The sequence below is a fragment of the Chrysoperla carnea genome, chromosome 1, assembly GCF_905475395.1.
Source record: "Chrysoperla carnea chromosome 1, inChrCarn1.1, whole genome shotgun sequence".
Taxonomy (NCBI): domain Eukaryota; kingdom Metazoa; phylum Arthropoda; class Insecta; order Neuroptera; family Chrysopidae; genus Chrysoperla; species Chrysoperla carnea.
Genome location: NC_058337.1, coordinates 122,519,027 through 122,537,604, shown reverse-complemented (window position 1 = coordinate 122,537,604; position 18,578 = coordinate 122,519,027). Strand labels below are relative to the sequence as shown.

Genomic DNA, 18,578 nt, shown 5'->3' with positions numbered 1-18,578 from the left:
CTTATTAACTTTCATAGATTATTCTTCGAACACGTACTGCAGCTTATGCTGGAACGATCATTATCTCCATAGATAAATGATATGTTTTATGGCACTTTTCAGATTCGATTTATTCAGTTTTTTCTAGTTTTTTTTATTACCATTAAAAAACAGCTCAACTAATTCTGCTGAAACTCTTTCAGTTCTTAAATACGATTACGCTTCGAATAATCCCAGTCACGTGTTAATGTCATAACTGGTTCGCGAGATAATCGAGACAAAATAATCCAAACGAACATACGCACATAGGCACATACGTACACACACACACACACACACAGACATCACATTGAAAAGGTTTGATATTGCGGCCTTGAAACTGTGGAAATATGTAAAACTGGAGATTTTCAAAATCGGCCCCATTACATTAACTTCCCCTGGGAAGTTAAAGAAATAATTGAAGAAATAAGTTCGACAAATTTTTAACGGCTATCAAAGTTGACTGAACTGAAATTATTTTTCGGTGTTTAATTTTTATTTCCACTCGTTGTGTTGTTTTAATACTCGCAGAAGACTAAACGATACTGAGAGGCTATGATTGAAATCTTACATTCAATATAAATACTTGGAAATTTACATTCCTCATAAAAGTTCTGAAAAAAAGTAAAACTGAATAAAAGTCGGAAAAACTAAATAATTAAAAAAATTATGTTTAACAATGAAGGAAAGTTAGTTTATAAAATTTCCCATTAACTTTCATCAAAGAACCTGTAAATTATTTTTAATTTTGCTTTTTACTTTATAAACTTCGACTAAAATATAAATAACCTTTACTACGAGTAGGTACACAGTTGTTAGCGAATTTCCGAAGGAAATGGAGGGAGCTGTTGCTTTTGTACTGATGATAGAATTTTGAAAAAAATTTCTTCAAATGTTTATCGATACTACCTAATGGTGTCAAAAATGACCATCGTTAAAATTTATATCAAAAACTACAAAAATATTTTTTTTTTTTTTTAAAACTTAAAATATATCATCCATCTACCGTTTTCCCATAACAACAATGTTAAACATGCCAACTATGGAGTCATTTATTTATTTCAATAAGCGGACAACCCCCCTTCACATTTTCAGAACTGATTTAGCTGATTAAGACTTCAAGAGAGAAAAAAATCAAGCCTGTTATCCAAAATTGCCCTGGCGCTTGTACATCCTTAAATATTCCTTAAGGGCGAATATTACTCGTTAATAAACTATGAAGTTTATTTTACCGGTTTTTTTTTTTCATTTAATATAAATAATTATATTATTCTTAGAACAAAAAAACTTTTCTTCTAGAACAAAAAATAATTACACGAAAAAAACATTATTTTTTTAGTTTATCATTTAAACGTATTAAAATTTTTTTAAATAAAAAATAATTACACGAAAAAAACATTATTTTTTTAGTTCATCATATAAACGTATTAAAATTTAAAAAAATCTTCTTAACATAAAATAATTCCTCGAAAAAAACTTTTGTTTTGTAGTGAATCACATAAACTTTTAATTAATTTTAAAAAATCAAATTATCGACTTATCGTCACGGTTATCGTAAGGAAAATGATAAATGACTAACATTTACATCATACAATAATTTAAAAAAATATTTTTATACCCTGTATATATGTAATGTATATCTAGGTATACTAAATTTAGTCCCAAGTTTGTAACGCTTAAAAATATTGATGCTACGCACAAAATTTTGGTATACATGTTCATAAAATCACCTAATTATTCCAGTCGTTCGTCTGTCCGTCGGTCTGTCCGTCTGTCAAACGATAGCTCAAAAAAGAAAAGAGATATCAAGCTGAAATTTTATAGCGTGCGCAGGACGAAAATAGTGAAGTTCGTAAATGAGCAACATTGGTCAATTGGGTCTTGAGTCCGTAGAACCTGTCTTGTAAACCGTTGGAGATATAACAAAAGTTTAAATATAATAAATGTTCCTTAAAAAAAATTATCAACTATTGTTTCAAAAATTTTTTGTAGACGCCACTGTATACTCGTGAGGGCGCAAATTAGAACAAATTTTTTGTATCCATTTATTCCAAAACTATAAATCATAAAGAGTTGAAAATTTTCAGGTAGCTTCACCTCGTGCTCTTGTGAAAGATTCTCGATTAAAAACATAACAAAAATTTTAGAAAATACCCGAATATTTTCGAAATTTTCGAAATCCAGTTGAATGGCGGCCTTTCGACCATAATTATGGATGGAAACATTGCAATTTTCTAATTGTTCGGTTAAATAATACAATTTTCTAATGTTTGCAATCAGGACTGTTGTATTTCTGCGTCAACTATTGTGGTCATGCAGAGTAAGTTGAGATAAAGCCAAGGTCAGGTTATGTTATATTGGCTATCCCCGAAAGACACACTTAGGCTATAGAGCCCATTGTGATGCCATATATGTGTTTTACCACCTTTCCGCTGATAATTTCATTTATCAGCTCTTCAATTTCAGAGGCTGAGTGCACCTCCTTCATGCAAATACCATGCAAACACCAGCTCATCACAACTATTAATTAAATTAATTTTTGTTGCAACGGCGGGAATCGAACCCGCTACCCTATGTATACCGTGGACGGAATTGGTCACGCCTTAACCAACTGAGCTACCTGGAAGATAAAGCTAAGCGATTCGATGAATCTTCAAGCGTAGTGCCCATGTGGCTTTTTAGATACATTGTAAATGTAAGCAAACTCATCGAAAATAAAAAATATATATTTCTATATTTAAAAAGAGACCTCTTTCGTTTTAGTTTTTAGAGTGATTATTATTAATGTACATAGATAAAACCATTTTCCGGCTTACGTTTTTCTCTATATATGCTTTTTATGTTTTCAAGTCTTTTCTTTTCGATAACTTTACTTTATATTAACACGTGTTATTATTATTATTATTATTTCGATGTGTTTAGATAGAAAGTTAATGCTTTATCGTTTGAAATATTTGAAAATCTCGTTATATACAAACTTAATGGTGTGAACTCGAATATAAGTTGGTTGTTGTTGATAATGTAATTTTTTTTTTTTGTATTTAAAATATGTATTGTATATTTTACAAAAATTTTATTTTCTAGGCTCCAGTAAGACTGCTGAATTTGTTTTCCGTATCATTATTTTGATTTGTCGAAGCATAATCATAATTATGTGTCGATTTTATGAAACAAGTAATCTGATCAAGTTTTTTAGAAAGTCATACATAAATATTCTTTGTTTTTCGATCGTACTAGAAAACTGCGACGTAAACTAAGCGAATACCATTACTTATATATCTTTGTATAATAGACGAAAAGATGGTTTTAAGTATTGATAAATATTTTTTTGATAATATAAAGTAGTTATTAGACCGCTGGACAGCACCCTTTTTGTTAAATGATCAATACATACTTGAAACTTCGTGAGTGACTTCTTTTTAGCGAGTTTACCAAACTTTCTCTCTATACGACTTTTTTCGAAAGTATTGCGTTTTCAAATAAGCATGATAACGTCATATTTAAGCTATCGGTCTGAAAAAAACGCAGCAAAGAATTTATCCGTCACTATGACCACTTCCTAAAATTAACTCGTCAGCACTCGTACGATGAGTATTTTTTTTTATCTAAATAGCACAGCTAAAGCATCCTTTCTCAGTAAAATCGGACAATTTTAACACCAAACCTTCAAATGTTTTGTTGTTGTTACAAATAATTACAAAAAAATGTCCACTGGTTTTTAAACTAACATTTACATAAACAAATTTTATTTTCATATGATAGTCAAAAAATAAATAAAAAATCTTAATGTGCATATAAAATGTTATAAATTTTGCAATTTAATAGTCATATAATTGTGCAATTTTATAATGCCAACATAATTTTAATATGGAAATTGCATTACAGTTTATTTTGAAATTAGTGGTCAACATGAATATATAAATTTTAACCATTCTGATATTATACCTACTCGTATTTTGTGAAGCCATTAACACGTTTATATATTTATAAAATCATTAACATTAATTATATTATAGTTAAAAAAAAGATAAAATAATTTGGTAACGCCATATTTTGTGGTTCATTTACTGGTTTTACGAGAGAAAAAAGTTTTCAATCAGATTGATAAAATACAATGTGTCCAAGTCGACATCATGTAGACAAGTTTTTATTATTATTTTTTTTATGTAAAAAAGCTATTTTTGATAAAAAGGTTTGCATGCTTAAAACGTAAAATCAGATGTCAATTTTTTTCATTCGTATATGAGGTTTGTCGAGATATCAATAGGAAAGTACGATAGAGTGTTATATAATGGTTTCCTCGAGATAAAATTAGTCGTTCAAGAAAGACTCATGGCCATGCAGAACTTTTTATAAAAACAAACGTTTTTTCATAAAACAAATAGTTAAAAAGTTTTCTATAGAGTACCTACTTAATTGAACTCACTGTATTTGCGAGGTCTACCAGATTAGTTCAGATGACATTTATGACGTTCTTCATAAATTTCCTTTAGAATTTTCTCCGAAAAATGTCTTTAAGTGTTGATTTGATTATTGTTCATCGAGAAATTTTAAGATTTCAAAATTACCAACTATCTAAAAACTACTACAAAATAAAATTCGACGTACAATTTCTGGTATTCTTCTGTCTGTATCTGGATCACACTTTATGGATTAAAAAATTTTTTATTTTATACAGTAATTCTTGTTAATTAATTAATAAAGCGTTATTGATGAAAAATTTTAAAAACTTTCGTAATTTAATGAACCCAGCGTTGTGAAATGTGATCTACCTTGAAAATTTCATCATGTCTACAACAGATGCTTTTTTAAATTTTCCTATTTTAGATTCATAAAAAGTATACCTAGTGTTCACTTTTAAAACAAACCAGCTGAAATTCTCTACAAAAAAGGGATTTAAAAAAAAAAACTGCTCCAAGTAAAGCAGTTCTACTCGTAGGCCTCATAAACTCAAACTACCTAGGTCAAACTACCTTTCAAACAAACAAAAAATCAAAATCGGTTCTTCCAAGCTACGGAGTTTATTAGGTACGATGCCACAGACAGACACACAGTTATATAAACCTGTTAAATTAGCAATTTTTTTTAGGCAAGGGTTAAAAATATATAATTAATTTGTATTATAACGCCTAAGAAATTGGTTACAATTTATGGTAATACATGGGTCGTGGATAATACTGTAAATAGTAAAAGTATGTACCTAAGTATATTACGTATACACGTCACGTAGGTACATATAAAGGGTACTATTGGTATGAGTTACTAACGAAGATAGTATTAATGGTTTAATTTCTGTTAGATATTTTTATAACACATTATAGTTAAATTTAATATACAGAGTGTCAGAAAATTATTGAAGATACCAATTTATTTTAAACTAGTTTGTTTTTCAACTCGACTGAATTACAGATATTTCTCTCCTTATTGAGCTTAAGTACCTACGAATGAAATAACGTCTTGTAACTGCGAGCAGTGCCGTTAAATAACACGAGATGCGTGTTATTAACGCAACCGAATTTATATATGTTGGCCATAAGGACTCCAAACTAAATTCTGTCTTGTTAGAAAGAGAAATAAACAAATCTTAGATGACTTTTATCTTGGTTGCTTTTATAGTTTTTGGAAAAATAATTTTTGTCTACTATTTGTTACATAAAGGTTACATAAAAAGCAAAATTAAATCATGAATATTCCCTATTGTTAGAACCATTTCATTTTCTGAAAGGATCAGCAATCGCCAAGTAGACGTTTCAATGTATTATACATACGAAAGAACTTTTCTTTCAAAAATAAACGTTTTGCCATTTGGGAAAACTTTAAATCAATCCATTTTTACCTTTTTTTTAGTACCCAGAAAAATATCAATCGTAAAATTTCAAATAAGCTAGGTTTAGGTCTAGCTGGATACATTTTCATTTCACAAAATCTATTTATATTAACTTTGGGGAAATATTTTGTATCTTTAATTTTTATGATATAGATCGGTGGCTCATAATAAGTGAAAATGCCATTCATGTGAGTCTCGAAGGATTCTTAAAGATCGTTTGGTAATCTATTTAATTCTTTTTCGGTAAATTATAGATAGTGTTTTTAAAAATTTAAATCGTGAAATTATATAAAAAGCATTCAAGAAAACAAACTAAATGTATAACTGAGTTCAAAAATAGTCAAATGACCAAGTTTGGCATCACATTTTACAAGATTTGAGCCTCCTATTTTTAGTTTCCTTCTTCTTAGAGTATTAAATGTTGGTGGTCTGCTACTCTGGTTCAGTTTTCTCTCTCCTGTTACTCTATTTTTTGGGAGAAATCACATGTAAAGGTCATAAGTTATTAGATTCGATTAATTTATAACTTGCCGCTTATGCTGTATTTAACTACAATTTACTGAATAATTCAATTTACTCTCTCAAATATATTTTAATAATTTGGAAAACTAATGGGTTTTTGTTTTACAGCGTTTTTAAAATCTCACAGTTCCTTGTAACACTCTGTATGTTAATATTCATTAGCAGCACATTACGTGAAAAATGGCCGTGTACTTCCAAATATCGATATGATTCAAGAATAAGGTGAACTTCAGAAGTGAAAAGTGTGAAAATAAAATTGCTGCCGTTACGGCACTACTTCACAGCACCGGTACGACACAGACAAGACAAGCATAGAAATGACTTAACCTTTCTAAGTATTTAACTAACATTTACGAATTCTCGAAAGAAATTAAATAGAATCTTTTCATTTTCATTTTACTATTGGCTCACGGTCCATTATATTAAATTAAATCTATAAGGTAATAGTAACCTTTTGTGCTACAATAATTATTATTAGTAAAGTCAATATTAACGAATATGCCATCGGTGAACGCTTATTTATACAGATATTTATCCATGATATAAGTAAAAGGTAAGGTGTGCTCAGAGCCGGACTAATAAATTTTGGGCCCGTATGTAGTTTCAAAAATTAGCGCCTCCCATAATAAAAATCTATCAATAAAGATCTTTCTCGGTCTCGAGCTATCATTGTTAAAGAAGAACGTATAGATGGAGACATTCATAACAATACTTGCTCTATTTTGAACTTCTTCAGAGTTCAAATTGTTCAAATTTCTTAAAAACGAGCATTTATTGTAAAAATTGCTGTGCAATTCTCGCCTCTATCAAGTCTCGCCTCTTTCGACCGCTGTTTATTGGATACATCTCATTTTGTTTATTGTATTCATCTGAAACTTGTTTGTGACTTTTGAGAGATTTGCTTAATCAACTGAAAAATTACTGGAGTGATAAAAAAAAATGTATTTTTATGTCATATAGGTAATTTGTATGCAAACAAAAATGGAAAAAATTTTAATTAAAATATTTATGTTCTGCTCTTGACAAAAACTAATTATTCAGAGTAACATTTACAAAAAAAGAATTATTAATGATATTTTAACAAAATTGAAAAGCTCTTTGATAAGTCAATATAGAAACATAACGCCTTCATTATAAAATATAACAAGTGAAAACAAACAATTGACTGAGTTAATTGTTGAAATACCATGTATAGGCAGTGTTGATAACTCTGTCACATTTCACATATGACATATTTAACTGATATTCTCATATAATGCGCAAGAGTTGATGCGCAATCGTTTGTTTTTTGACGTCACGTAAATAACAAAAGATATTCACTTTGATATTCCTATATTAATACATACTATAAAATTTGCACCTAATTAACGCCCTCGTGGGTAAACAGTGATGTTTACAAAAAAATGTTTCAAACAAAAGTTTTTTATTTTTTTATAAGCCACATTTTTTACATTTAAACTTTTGTTCTATCTCTAACGGTTTACAAGATGGGTCCTACGGACCCAAGACCTAATTGACCTATGATGCTCATTTACGAACTTGACCTCACTTTTTACGTCCTGAGTACGCTGTAAAAATTTCAGATCTATATCTTTTTTCGTTTTTGAGTTATCGTGTCCACAGACGGACGGACGGACGGACGGACGGACGGACAACCGGAAATGGATTAATTAGGTGATTCTATGAACACCTATACCAAAATTTTGTTCGTAGCATCAATATTTTTAAGCGTTACAAACTTGGGACGAAACTTAATATACTATGTATATTTCATACATGGTATAACAAGCCGTGGTGGATATGGCTTTTGTGGGCTACGTCTATATTTTTCAGACAATAATTCACTTAGTAGGGGAGCGGAGGGTAATGGAGTACACCTAACTTTAAACATGTATTTCTTCGAACCTACTTAATAGAATACAATGCTTTATGTATCAAGCCATCATAAATTTAGTCTAGTTTTATATAAATAATCCATAATTGGCAGTGTCCAATATGACAGTGTCAAAATCAAATTATTCTATAAAGTTATTTGTACGGAATTACCCGAGACTTGCGTCTAATTCCGTACATAATTTTAAGAACCTAAAAAGCCTGAAAAAAGGTATTTTTTCACAAATAAAAATAATAATTTTAATTAACTGTGGGTAATCTTTTATTTATTCACAAAATACACAGATATAATCGTCCGCAGACGCCACTACACAAAGCATGTGCCCATTTGTCACATGACATACATCTGTACCATAATTCTATATCCTTACCAAATTCATTACATATTACACACAATTCATGAGCTCCTCATATTTCTGATTCTAAATTTACTGCTTCTACTGGTGAAATGAGTTCATGTGATATCTCTGATTCTGCATTTACTGCTGCTTCTGGAGAAATAATTTCATGCAATGCTTCATTGCGGGTAATACCGTACAGTGTACGGAAATTCCCGAAACCGAATTCAAATTTCAAGAATGAGTATTTACCTAAAAAAAAAATTCAATAAAGGGATTCTTTGATCAAAATCTTATTATAAAGGTATTTATAGTCCGAAATATAATAATTTCATTATAAAATTTAATAAAAATAGGTACTTACATCTTATTTTTGGATGTTTAAAAGTTATAAAAACGAGCGCCAAATCATATAACACCTATTTATACCAAAATTATTACCCTTAATAACACAGTAACTTAAGAGGCTACACGAACACTACTGCGCTAATGATTGACACCAAGCAAACGTACGCAGCTCAATTACTTCAGGATAAACAGTGATGTACGGAATTAGCCGCTGTACGGTATTAGCCTCCGCTCCCCTACACCGTAACTATTCAAACAAAAATTTAAAAGAAAATATATTTACTTTAAAATTTTCTATTTCCTCCTAAAATTCAAATACCTCAAAGGAACATTTCAAAAATGGTTCGATGATTCTTCTAAAAAAAATTTATTTCCAACAATTTTTAGCTAGACATATTCAAGTTATGCATGATGCCGAAATGGATTTGACTTCTTTATGCGAATACTGCAATATTTAGCACGCAATTTGTTTTAAATTTGTACATTTTTTTAGAATTCATTCAATATTTATCGAAAAGGATCATTTTACCCACTTTGATAGAAAAAAAAAGAGCCTTTAAATCTTGTGCATGCATTCTCATGAATGCCCCTAATAAAAAGGTAATTTTTTTAATCCAATTTACGTTGTTAAATTTAAAAATTTGAGTTGTTAAAGTTTGCGTTTTATACCATGTATAAAAGAAATATACATAGTATATTAAGTTTAGTCCCAAGATTGTAACGCTTAAAATTATTGCTGCTACCAACAAAATTTTGGTGAAGGTGTTCATAGAATCATCTAATTAGTTCATTTTCGGTTGTCCGTCCGTCCGTCCACCCCTCTGTGAACACGATAACTCAAAAATGAAAAAAGATATCAAGCTGAAATTTTTTCAGCGCACTCATGACGTAAAAAGTGAGGTCGAGTTCGTAAATGAGCAACATAGGTCAATTGGGTCTTGGGTCCGTAGGACCCATCTTGTAAAGCGTTAGAGATAAAACAAAAAATCAAATGTAAAAAATATTTCTTATAAAAAAATAAACAACTTTTGTTTGAAACACTTTTTCGTAAACATCACTGTTTACCCGTGAGAGTGTATATCAATTATACATATATGTGTGACATGTATGTAAGTGTAACGTGACAGAGTAATCAACACTGTCTATACATGATATTTCAACTCAGTCAATTGTTTGTTTTCACTTGTTTTATGATATTTCCAATCAATAATATTGACTGCGTGAAATGCTCTTCTAAGAGAAAATTAATAATCTGATCTATAAGTGTCATATCCACGCCTTCTTGCCTTTCTATTGTAAATAATTATTACTTTTATAAAAATCTTTGTATAATATATTTTTCTTTTTCTCTTTTGCTTACAGTTGCAGTGGTGGTAGCATTTTTTATATGTTGGGCACCATTTCATGCGCAACGGCTATTAGCCATGTATATTAAAGCGGAATTTGCAAAGAAACAAACGCCTGGCCAATTTCTTATAACTACATATCAAGTTTTAAATTATATGTCTGGTGTTTTATATTTCATGTCGACAACTGTAAATCCATTATTGTATAACATAATGTCAAATAAATTTCGAGATGCGTTCAAGGTATGTATTTCTTGTGTGTTCTTTTTATTTTTTTAGATAATAGAAAAAATTTATTTAAGTATAGGAAATTAAACTTTAGTAATGGTTCCAGATCTAGCAACGTTTTCAAGAGTTTGTTTTAAGACGCCTCGATTTCAGATATTTCTTTAACTTAAGTAGCCATGAAATTCTACGTCTCGTACTGGATACTCCTTAGTAAAGCCAGCAACCTTCTGTCAGTCAAATTCAAATTATTTTATTTAATTATAAAACTAAATCATATTAAAGTTACAATTATACTTTTTTTTTTTAATTATTAGAATAATATCTTGTAAGGAACGGCAAAACTGCCTGGCAATTTTCAAAGCTTTTTCCAGGAATGCTCACTAGTAAAGCCTGCCAGGTGCCAGGAAAACTTCGTCCTTATCTAATTTCAATAAGAAAAGAAATATCCAAAATTCAGTCGTCTTGAAACCAACTTTTTCGATAAGTTACTGCGTCTAACATTATTGCAAAAAATTTGTCTAGTTATAACCAAAAAGAATTAGAAGTTGATTGTTTAGGCTACTACCGTAAAGTATATGTATTATTGATTTTAGTATTTGTTTTAAGATACCCTGTAGTTATTTTATCTGAATGTGATCGGTCATTTAAAAATCTCTTATATAGTACGAGCACCTAGACCATTATGGAATAACAATTTATTAAATCCATGTTTCATTTCTTATTGTTAGCGTAAACTTATTATTAAAAATGTAATAACGTCGAAAGTTATTTTTTTTGAGTATATGAACAAAATTCGTAAAACCAATTTTAAAAATATGGACGGTACGAATAATAATATAATACATACAGTAGAACCTCGGTAACGTCAAATTCTTTATAAATTAATAAGTTTTCCCCATCCTCTCAGACCTTAAAATTATACAAAATACTAAAGCTCTATAAATTAAATGAACTATTTAGGTATTAAATCTCACTAACTTCGAGTAATGTTTTGATTACCTCAATAACTTAAAGCAGTGCTTCTTAAACTATGGGTCGCGACCCCATTTGGGGTCACGTAGCAAAATTCTGGGGTCGCGAGAGGTAAAAATACAATTTGACAGAAAATGTTTTTTAACTTGTAAAATTATTGTTATAAAGATAAAATAACAATTATCGTAGATATATATCATAAAATCTTCTAGTTCGGAAAGATTGTTTGTACGTGCATTTCTATTAAGAGTATTATAATAACTTGAATAACATTTACTATGAATTATGAAATGTTATTGGAATTAATAAAAAATATACATTTATTTTTGTCAATCTCTAAAAGCCGAAATAATCCCGAGAAATAATTATCAACAAAATTTCTAGGTATTATTGCTGAAGAAACAGCTTTAACACATATTAAATCCCAATATCGTTCAGCGATAAAAAATGTTGAAGAGGTCTTACGTCCAGCAGTTTCAAACATTCCACCAAGATTTAATTTGTTATGCAATAAAAAACAGGCACATCCATCTCATCAAATTTTTAACTTATACTTTAATACTTACCACGCAACTACTTGAATATATTCGAGAGAATTAAGACGGTCAGAATCCACTTTTATTTTGAAACTATAATAAATACAATTTTATAATTTTTTGTGCAATTTTTAATTTTAGATTTTTGTAGGTTTCAAAACGAATTCTAAACTTATATATTTTCATATGTATATGTTTATTGTTACCTAATAAATAAATCATCAAAAAATATTAATTTATTTTTCTTTTATATTTGTATGGGGTCGTCAAGAAACTCGAAATCATAAATGGGGTCGTGAATTACAAAAGTTTAAGAAGCCCTGACTTAAAGCATATTTCTTTTTATTCATAATCGAACGTAGTTCTTGTGTGGCCTCTTTGATTCATGCCAAGCGCCTTAGTCAGTTCCACTATACACACAGAGTGTAATTTAATCAACTTATCGATTTTTTTATTTGTTTGTCAACATGAACTTATTTATTTATTATTTATGTTTTGTTAACTAGATCTTATATACAACTTGATGTCAAAGCCATTTGTTTATAATTGATGTTTTTAATGATATAATGGCTGGAAAAAATACGCATTATCGTATTTTCAAAATATCAATTATAACCGAATGGCTTTGATGTTAAAAATTATATACAAGATCAAAACAAAAAATTAATAACTTTATCTTGGTTTTTAACTTATCGAGGTTCTACTGTAATATGTCTTCAAAATTTATCAGTTATGAAGCGAATTTAATATACATATTCAATCAAACTAATAAATATACTTCCTAACAAAAAAAGAAAAGAAAGAAATAACTAAAATGAAAAATAGAGATTGCATTTCCTTAAAGACCAGTATATGTTGTCCAAAAATTTAAAGAATTTCATCTGTGAATTTGAACCGAATTTTAAAAAGGATCGGGAATTTAATCTAAAATATGATCCGATAGATAAGAGTTATACATTTTTAAATTGAGATAAATCAAAACGGTATAAGATATCATCAATATGAGTGTTTTTTAATTTTTTAGTCATTCGGTCATGGAATTTTACTTTAAAACGATTTTATGTAAATGAACGCCTGTTCGAGGTAAAAATAAAAGCTAGTTTCAAACAAAACAATAAGCAGTTAATTTTTATGGCCGTTAAAGTGATTCACGAGCATGTATTATTGTGAAGAGGCGTATGGGATTTTTATCTTCAAAATCGGGAATTTTTATGTTCAAGCTAATCCAATATTTCATTAAGAATGTTGAGTTTAGAATGCAGTTCAATTAATCATGTTTGGGACGGGAAATATTTTTTGCAAAATAAAATAGCATTGCTTTCTGCTAATGGTGTACATTCATTTTTAAATAAGAACACCAAGATGCTCAAAGCGTTTTGCTTTTATTTCAAATTAGAGATATTTTTTAGATCAATCTGTACTTATACGCTTACTTAACCGTGTCTCTTGTCCTACAATATATAAAATCCTTGGTAACATTGATATACACGGCGAAAAATACGATTGGGTATTCTAATTTGTTTGAAAAAAGTATATTTCAGCAAAATAAACACGTTTTCTTGCTATAAAATTAAATTAAATTTCAAACCTTTTTATTCTCGCAAGAACACTATCAGCCATTTTGGTGACGTAATATTGGTAAAACAACAGTCGTGTATGTAATTATTATATGTATAAATAAAATTGATGGTAACATTTAACCTACAATTACTATAAATACATCAAAATATTAGTAATTAATGAATATTATTTTTGCCTATATCATGTCACATCATGGCAGCTCGTGTTTTAGGTCACGTGATATACGGATTAAAAAATACCACTTTTAATTTTAATATACTAAAACAATAATGAGTTTTTATGACTCAAAATTAGAAAATTTAAGTAAATTTCTATATAAGTTTTAATTTTTATCAAATTTCATAATTTACTTTTCACTACCAAAAGCATCCTATTGATGTGAGTAATATTAGGATCTACGACATCTTTTTCGGGATAAATACTGGTCTATTTTTATAAAAGCAAATATAAATTTCACTATACATATATCTGGAGATAACATATAAATAAACATCGAAAGAAGAGAGTATAAATATTTTCCTTCAAGATATGATTTTTCATTGAATATAATATGATAGTAGTTTTTTGTAAGTAATTTTATTTTTATTTTTTTTTACGTAAACTATTACTTCCTTCATATGAACAAGATGATAACTTACATGTCCTCACCCCGTTCCATCAATTCCATCAATATCATGTAACATGTACCAAATTATCTGTTAACAGAATATATACAGAATGTTCAAAAAGTTCGAAACTGCTTCTGAATTTTGTAAAATAATGACAGAAAAGAAATGGCCTAAAGTTGCAAAATTTCGCTCGCAATGGTGGCTTTAAATTCGACGTTAAGCTTCTCACCGAATTTTGCTAGAAATTAATGAAAACCAACACGTATTGTGTGTATGATGCCTCTGCTGGTGCAGTAGTCGACAAAAATTATACGTCATTTCAATTCAAGCTGTCGGCCTTTTAGTTCAGTTGGTTAAGGCGTAACCAATTCCGTCCGCGGTATCCTTTGGGTATCGGGTTCGGTTCCCGGCGTCGCAACAAAATTAGTTTAATTAATAGTTGTGATGGGCTGGTGTAGTGCATGCGGTATATGCATGAAGGAGGTGCACTCAGCCTCTGAAATTGAGGAACTGATAAATGATATTATCAGCGGAAAGGTAGTAAAACACATATATGGTATCACAATAGGCACTATAGCCTAAGTGTGTCCTTCGTGGACAGCCAATATAACCTAACCTTATCTTCACTTCAAGCAGTTCTACTCTTATAATACAAAACTTTTTGACAATATTGTAGCGGAGCAACATTCTTAAGTTCGAGGTTGAAAAATGAAAAATTGTAATTTTTTTTTCAAATTGCGTATTTTAAAACAAAAATTGTAGTAGCTTTTTAAGACGAACCACTTTCCAATTTAAAGTATGTATCGTTTACCAGTAATATGGAAGATTGACTTTTAATAGACATCGTTAGGGCAAGTCAATCTCGTATTGGTGCCTCAATAACTTTTTAGGGTCTATAATTCTTGATTAAATCCATAAATTATAATAGGACATCATGTGTCTGTGTAAATATAGGTTGGAAGATATGTTCTTTTGAGCTCCTGGTGGTACTATACACGTATACTGTTATCGGAAACGCTGATAAATCGGTCACGAATTTATGTTGAATAAGTTTGTCTCTCTTAAATCACATCCAGAATCAATCATTATATATATTTCGAGATATCATTTAAGTATACCTGTTATAAAACTCCCTACGGCATAATCAAAATAAACAAATCTAAGATAGTTTTTTTTAGCAATAGGGAATATCGATATGTTTTTTTTTAACTTTATTAAAATCTCATTCATGTATCAAACAGCAAAGAAAAATTATTTTTCGAATAACTATAAAAAAACAAGGCTTCAAAAATTTGTTTGTATATCTTTCTGGAATCTTAACAGAATTTAGCATGGAGTTCTTGCTTATATCATCTGTATTTCTTGCCCGATTGTTTTAATATTTAACCCTCGAACCCAAAAAAGGAGTGTTATAAGTTTGACCGTGTGTCTGTCTGTCTGTCTGTGTATTTCGTAATAACGCCTAAACTCATGAACCGATTTAAATGAAATTTGGTACAGAGATAGTCTAGAGCCTGAAACAATTATTTTTGCGACTTTTGACCTTAAATATCAAAGAACGCTGACAAGTGACTTTTGAGACAACATTTGTACTATCAAATTAAAGGTTGGTACAAATATTCAGCTTATTTCGTAAGATTCCCAGGTGAAAACCTAAGATGATTGGACTATGAAGAATATTAGTGTTAACCCCTAAATGTGTTTTATTATACCATGTATTTATGAAATATACATAGTATATTAAGTTTAGTCCCAAGTTTGTAACGCTTAAAAATAATGATGCTAGGAAAAAAATTTTGTCATAGCTGTTCATAAAATCTCCTAAGTAGTCCATTTCCGGTTGTCCGTCCGTCCGTCTGTGGACACGATAACTCAAAAACGAAAAATGATATCGAGCTGAAATTTTTACAGCGTACTTAGGACGTAAAAAGTGAGGTCAAGTTCGTAAATGAGCATCATAGGTCAATTGGGTCTTGGGTCCGTAGGACCCATCTTGTAGACCGTTAGAGATAGAACAAAAATTGTAAAAAATGTTCCTTATCAAAAATTAAACAACTTTTGTTTGAAACATTTTTTCGTAAACATCACTGTTTACCTGTGAGGGCGCCAATTAGGCGGAAATTTTATAATATGTACTATACTTGATTAACAGTTATGTATGTGTCACATGTTTGTATGTGATAAAGAAATCAACACTGACTATGCATGGTATTTCAACAATTAACTCAGTCAATTGTTTGTTTTCACTTGTTTTTATATTAAATTTTGTACAACCAGACCATGAAAAAATTTGCTCAAAACACACTTAACGTATCTCTATGTGGACCTTGAACGTAATTCCAATATTTTTTCTAGAAAATGGTAAAATCTGAACACAAATTAATCTGTATACCCTGATATTTTTGATATAACTTTATTGAATAGAAATATATTTGTTCCTATGATGTAAACCTTCGTCATATCAATTCCTTTCAGAGGAATCAATTATCCAAACACCAATTCATAACTAGATATTTCGTAAACTGTACCTGTATAATACTCTATGTGGTCCAATAAATTTTCTTTCTACAAGATTTATTTTTTGTTTAAGATAAATTTTACAGTGTGTACATAACGTCAAATAATACCAGCTTAAAAAAATATTTCATCTACTGAAGTAAAATTCAAAACTTGAAATAGAACCCAAGATACCCACGAAAAAACAATTTTTGTTGAATTAGGATACTCTATAATAAATGGAATTAAATTGATCCTACCTTAAATACAGGTATTTCTTAAATTAAATTACCCAAAAGATAAAGAAACTAAAAATCTAGAAGTTACTATTACAATTTATATTGTTTTAAGGACATGAAAAATGATATTAAAATGTATACAATTGACTGAGTTAATTGTTGAAATATCCTGTATAGTAGTGTTAAATGCCAGTGCTTGATTATTTTTTATAAATTAGAAAAGTTTAAAAAACCAATACAATTATGGTGGCTTTTCGGCCGTATAAGAGAAGCTACCTTCAAATTTTCAACTCCCAATCTTTTATCTTCTTGAAGAAAATTTTCTTCTCGAAGAAAATAGAAACCAAAGTTTTGACCTAATTTCCACCCTTTTGGGGTAAACAGTGATGTTTACGGAAAAATATTTCAAACAAAAGTTGTTAATTTTATATACCTAAGGAACATTTTATATTCCCAGTTTTCTTTGCGTTTTCACAGTTTCATATGCATCTACGAGATTAATAACTTTGAGGAGGTTTTAGGGTAACTCTTAATGAAGGTTAAAATGCCCTTTTTTGCGTTTTCATAGTTTCATAATACGTCTATGAAATTTATAACTATGCAGGGGTTTTTGAGTATCTCTCATTAAGAGTAGCTCCAGTAATTCGGTAACTCTGTTTCCGACCGCGCACGGCTTCTTCGATCCACCTATTTTTGTATTTTCGCAAAACTTTAGAGCGGATTTCCTAGGAGTTATGCAATCCGAGAAATTAATCGGCGAAAAACGCGATATTTTCGCGATAAAACCGTATTTTTTCGTAAATTTTCGTAGTTCTTTCCGAGTTTTTTTAAACAACTTCCTACATTTCGATTTATTTCCAAAGTATATTCCGTTGAAAAACCAAATCGGACAGGAAAATTTTATACTTTAAACTCTTTTGCTGGTACCTCCCAAATATCAAGACACAATCATAACATCTTAAAAATTAATTAAAATGAAAAATTCGAAAAGTTTGTGCTTAATATTCCAATAAATTTCAAAAAACAGAAATCCATAATATACATTTATTTTTAATTTCAGGTATTTTTTAATTTAGAAGATATGACCATTTTCCTATTTTATGTATATCCAACCTGTACAAATATAGCGTAATATACCGTTATTATCCGTTATATATACCAAACATGTCCTTCATATACCTTCTAGTAATAGTTTTAGATAATACAACAAAAATCAATCGAATGTTTCTCAATAGGATTAATTCCTAAAAGCTATATTATTTGAATAGATTCTCAAAAAATATTTCAAATTTACTTTTATTATTTATATATATATATATATATATATATATTTTTTTTTTTACTTTTTTTAATAAATAAATAAATAAATGAAATAATAGTCCAGACTCGTGCATGAATGTGGAAAGTTTTTAAGCAATTTTTTTCTCTCGCTAATCTATAAGCTGCTGCTTCTTCAAAAATTAAAGAAATGAAAGAAAGAAGTGGAAGCTTATTTTCTTGAAATTGTCTTTTAAAGAATACCTGATATAATTACAAAATGAGTTTGAAACTATGGGAGTAGTCTTTTCAACTCGTCTTCCTCTCCACAAAAAATATATTTCGGCAAAATAAACACGCTTTCTTGCC

General features: G+C 29.4%; 1 protein-coding gene across 1 annotated transcript in view; it reads left to right on the top strand.

The window, feature by feature from the left end:
- Nucleotides 1-10,370: 10,370 nt before the first annotated feature.
- Nucleotides 10,371-18,578, top strand: part of LOC123294110 — a 58,316-nt gene continuing 50,108 nt past the window's right edge. The window contains exon 1 of the mRNA XM_044875201.1: nt 10,371-10,535. Within this exon, the coding sequence (XP_044731136.1) occupies nt 10,371-10,535 (165 nt within the window). The remainder of the gene's footprint in view (nt 10,536-18,578) is intronic.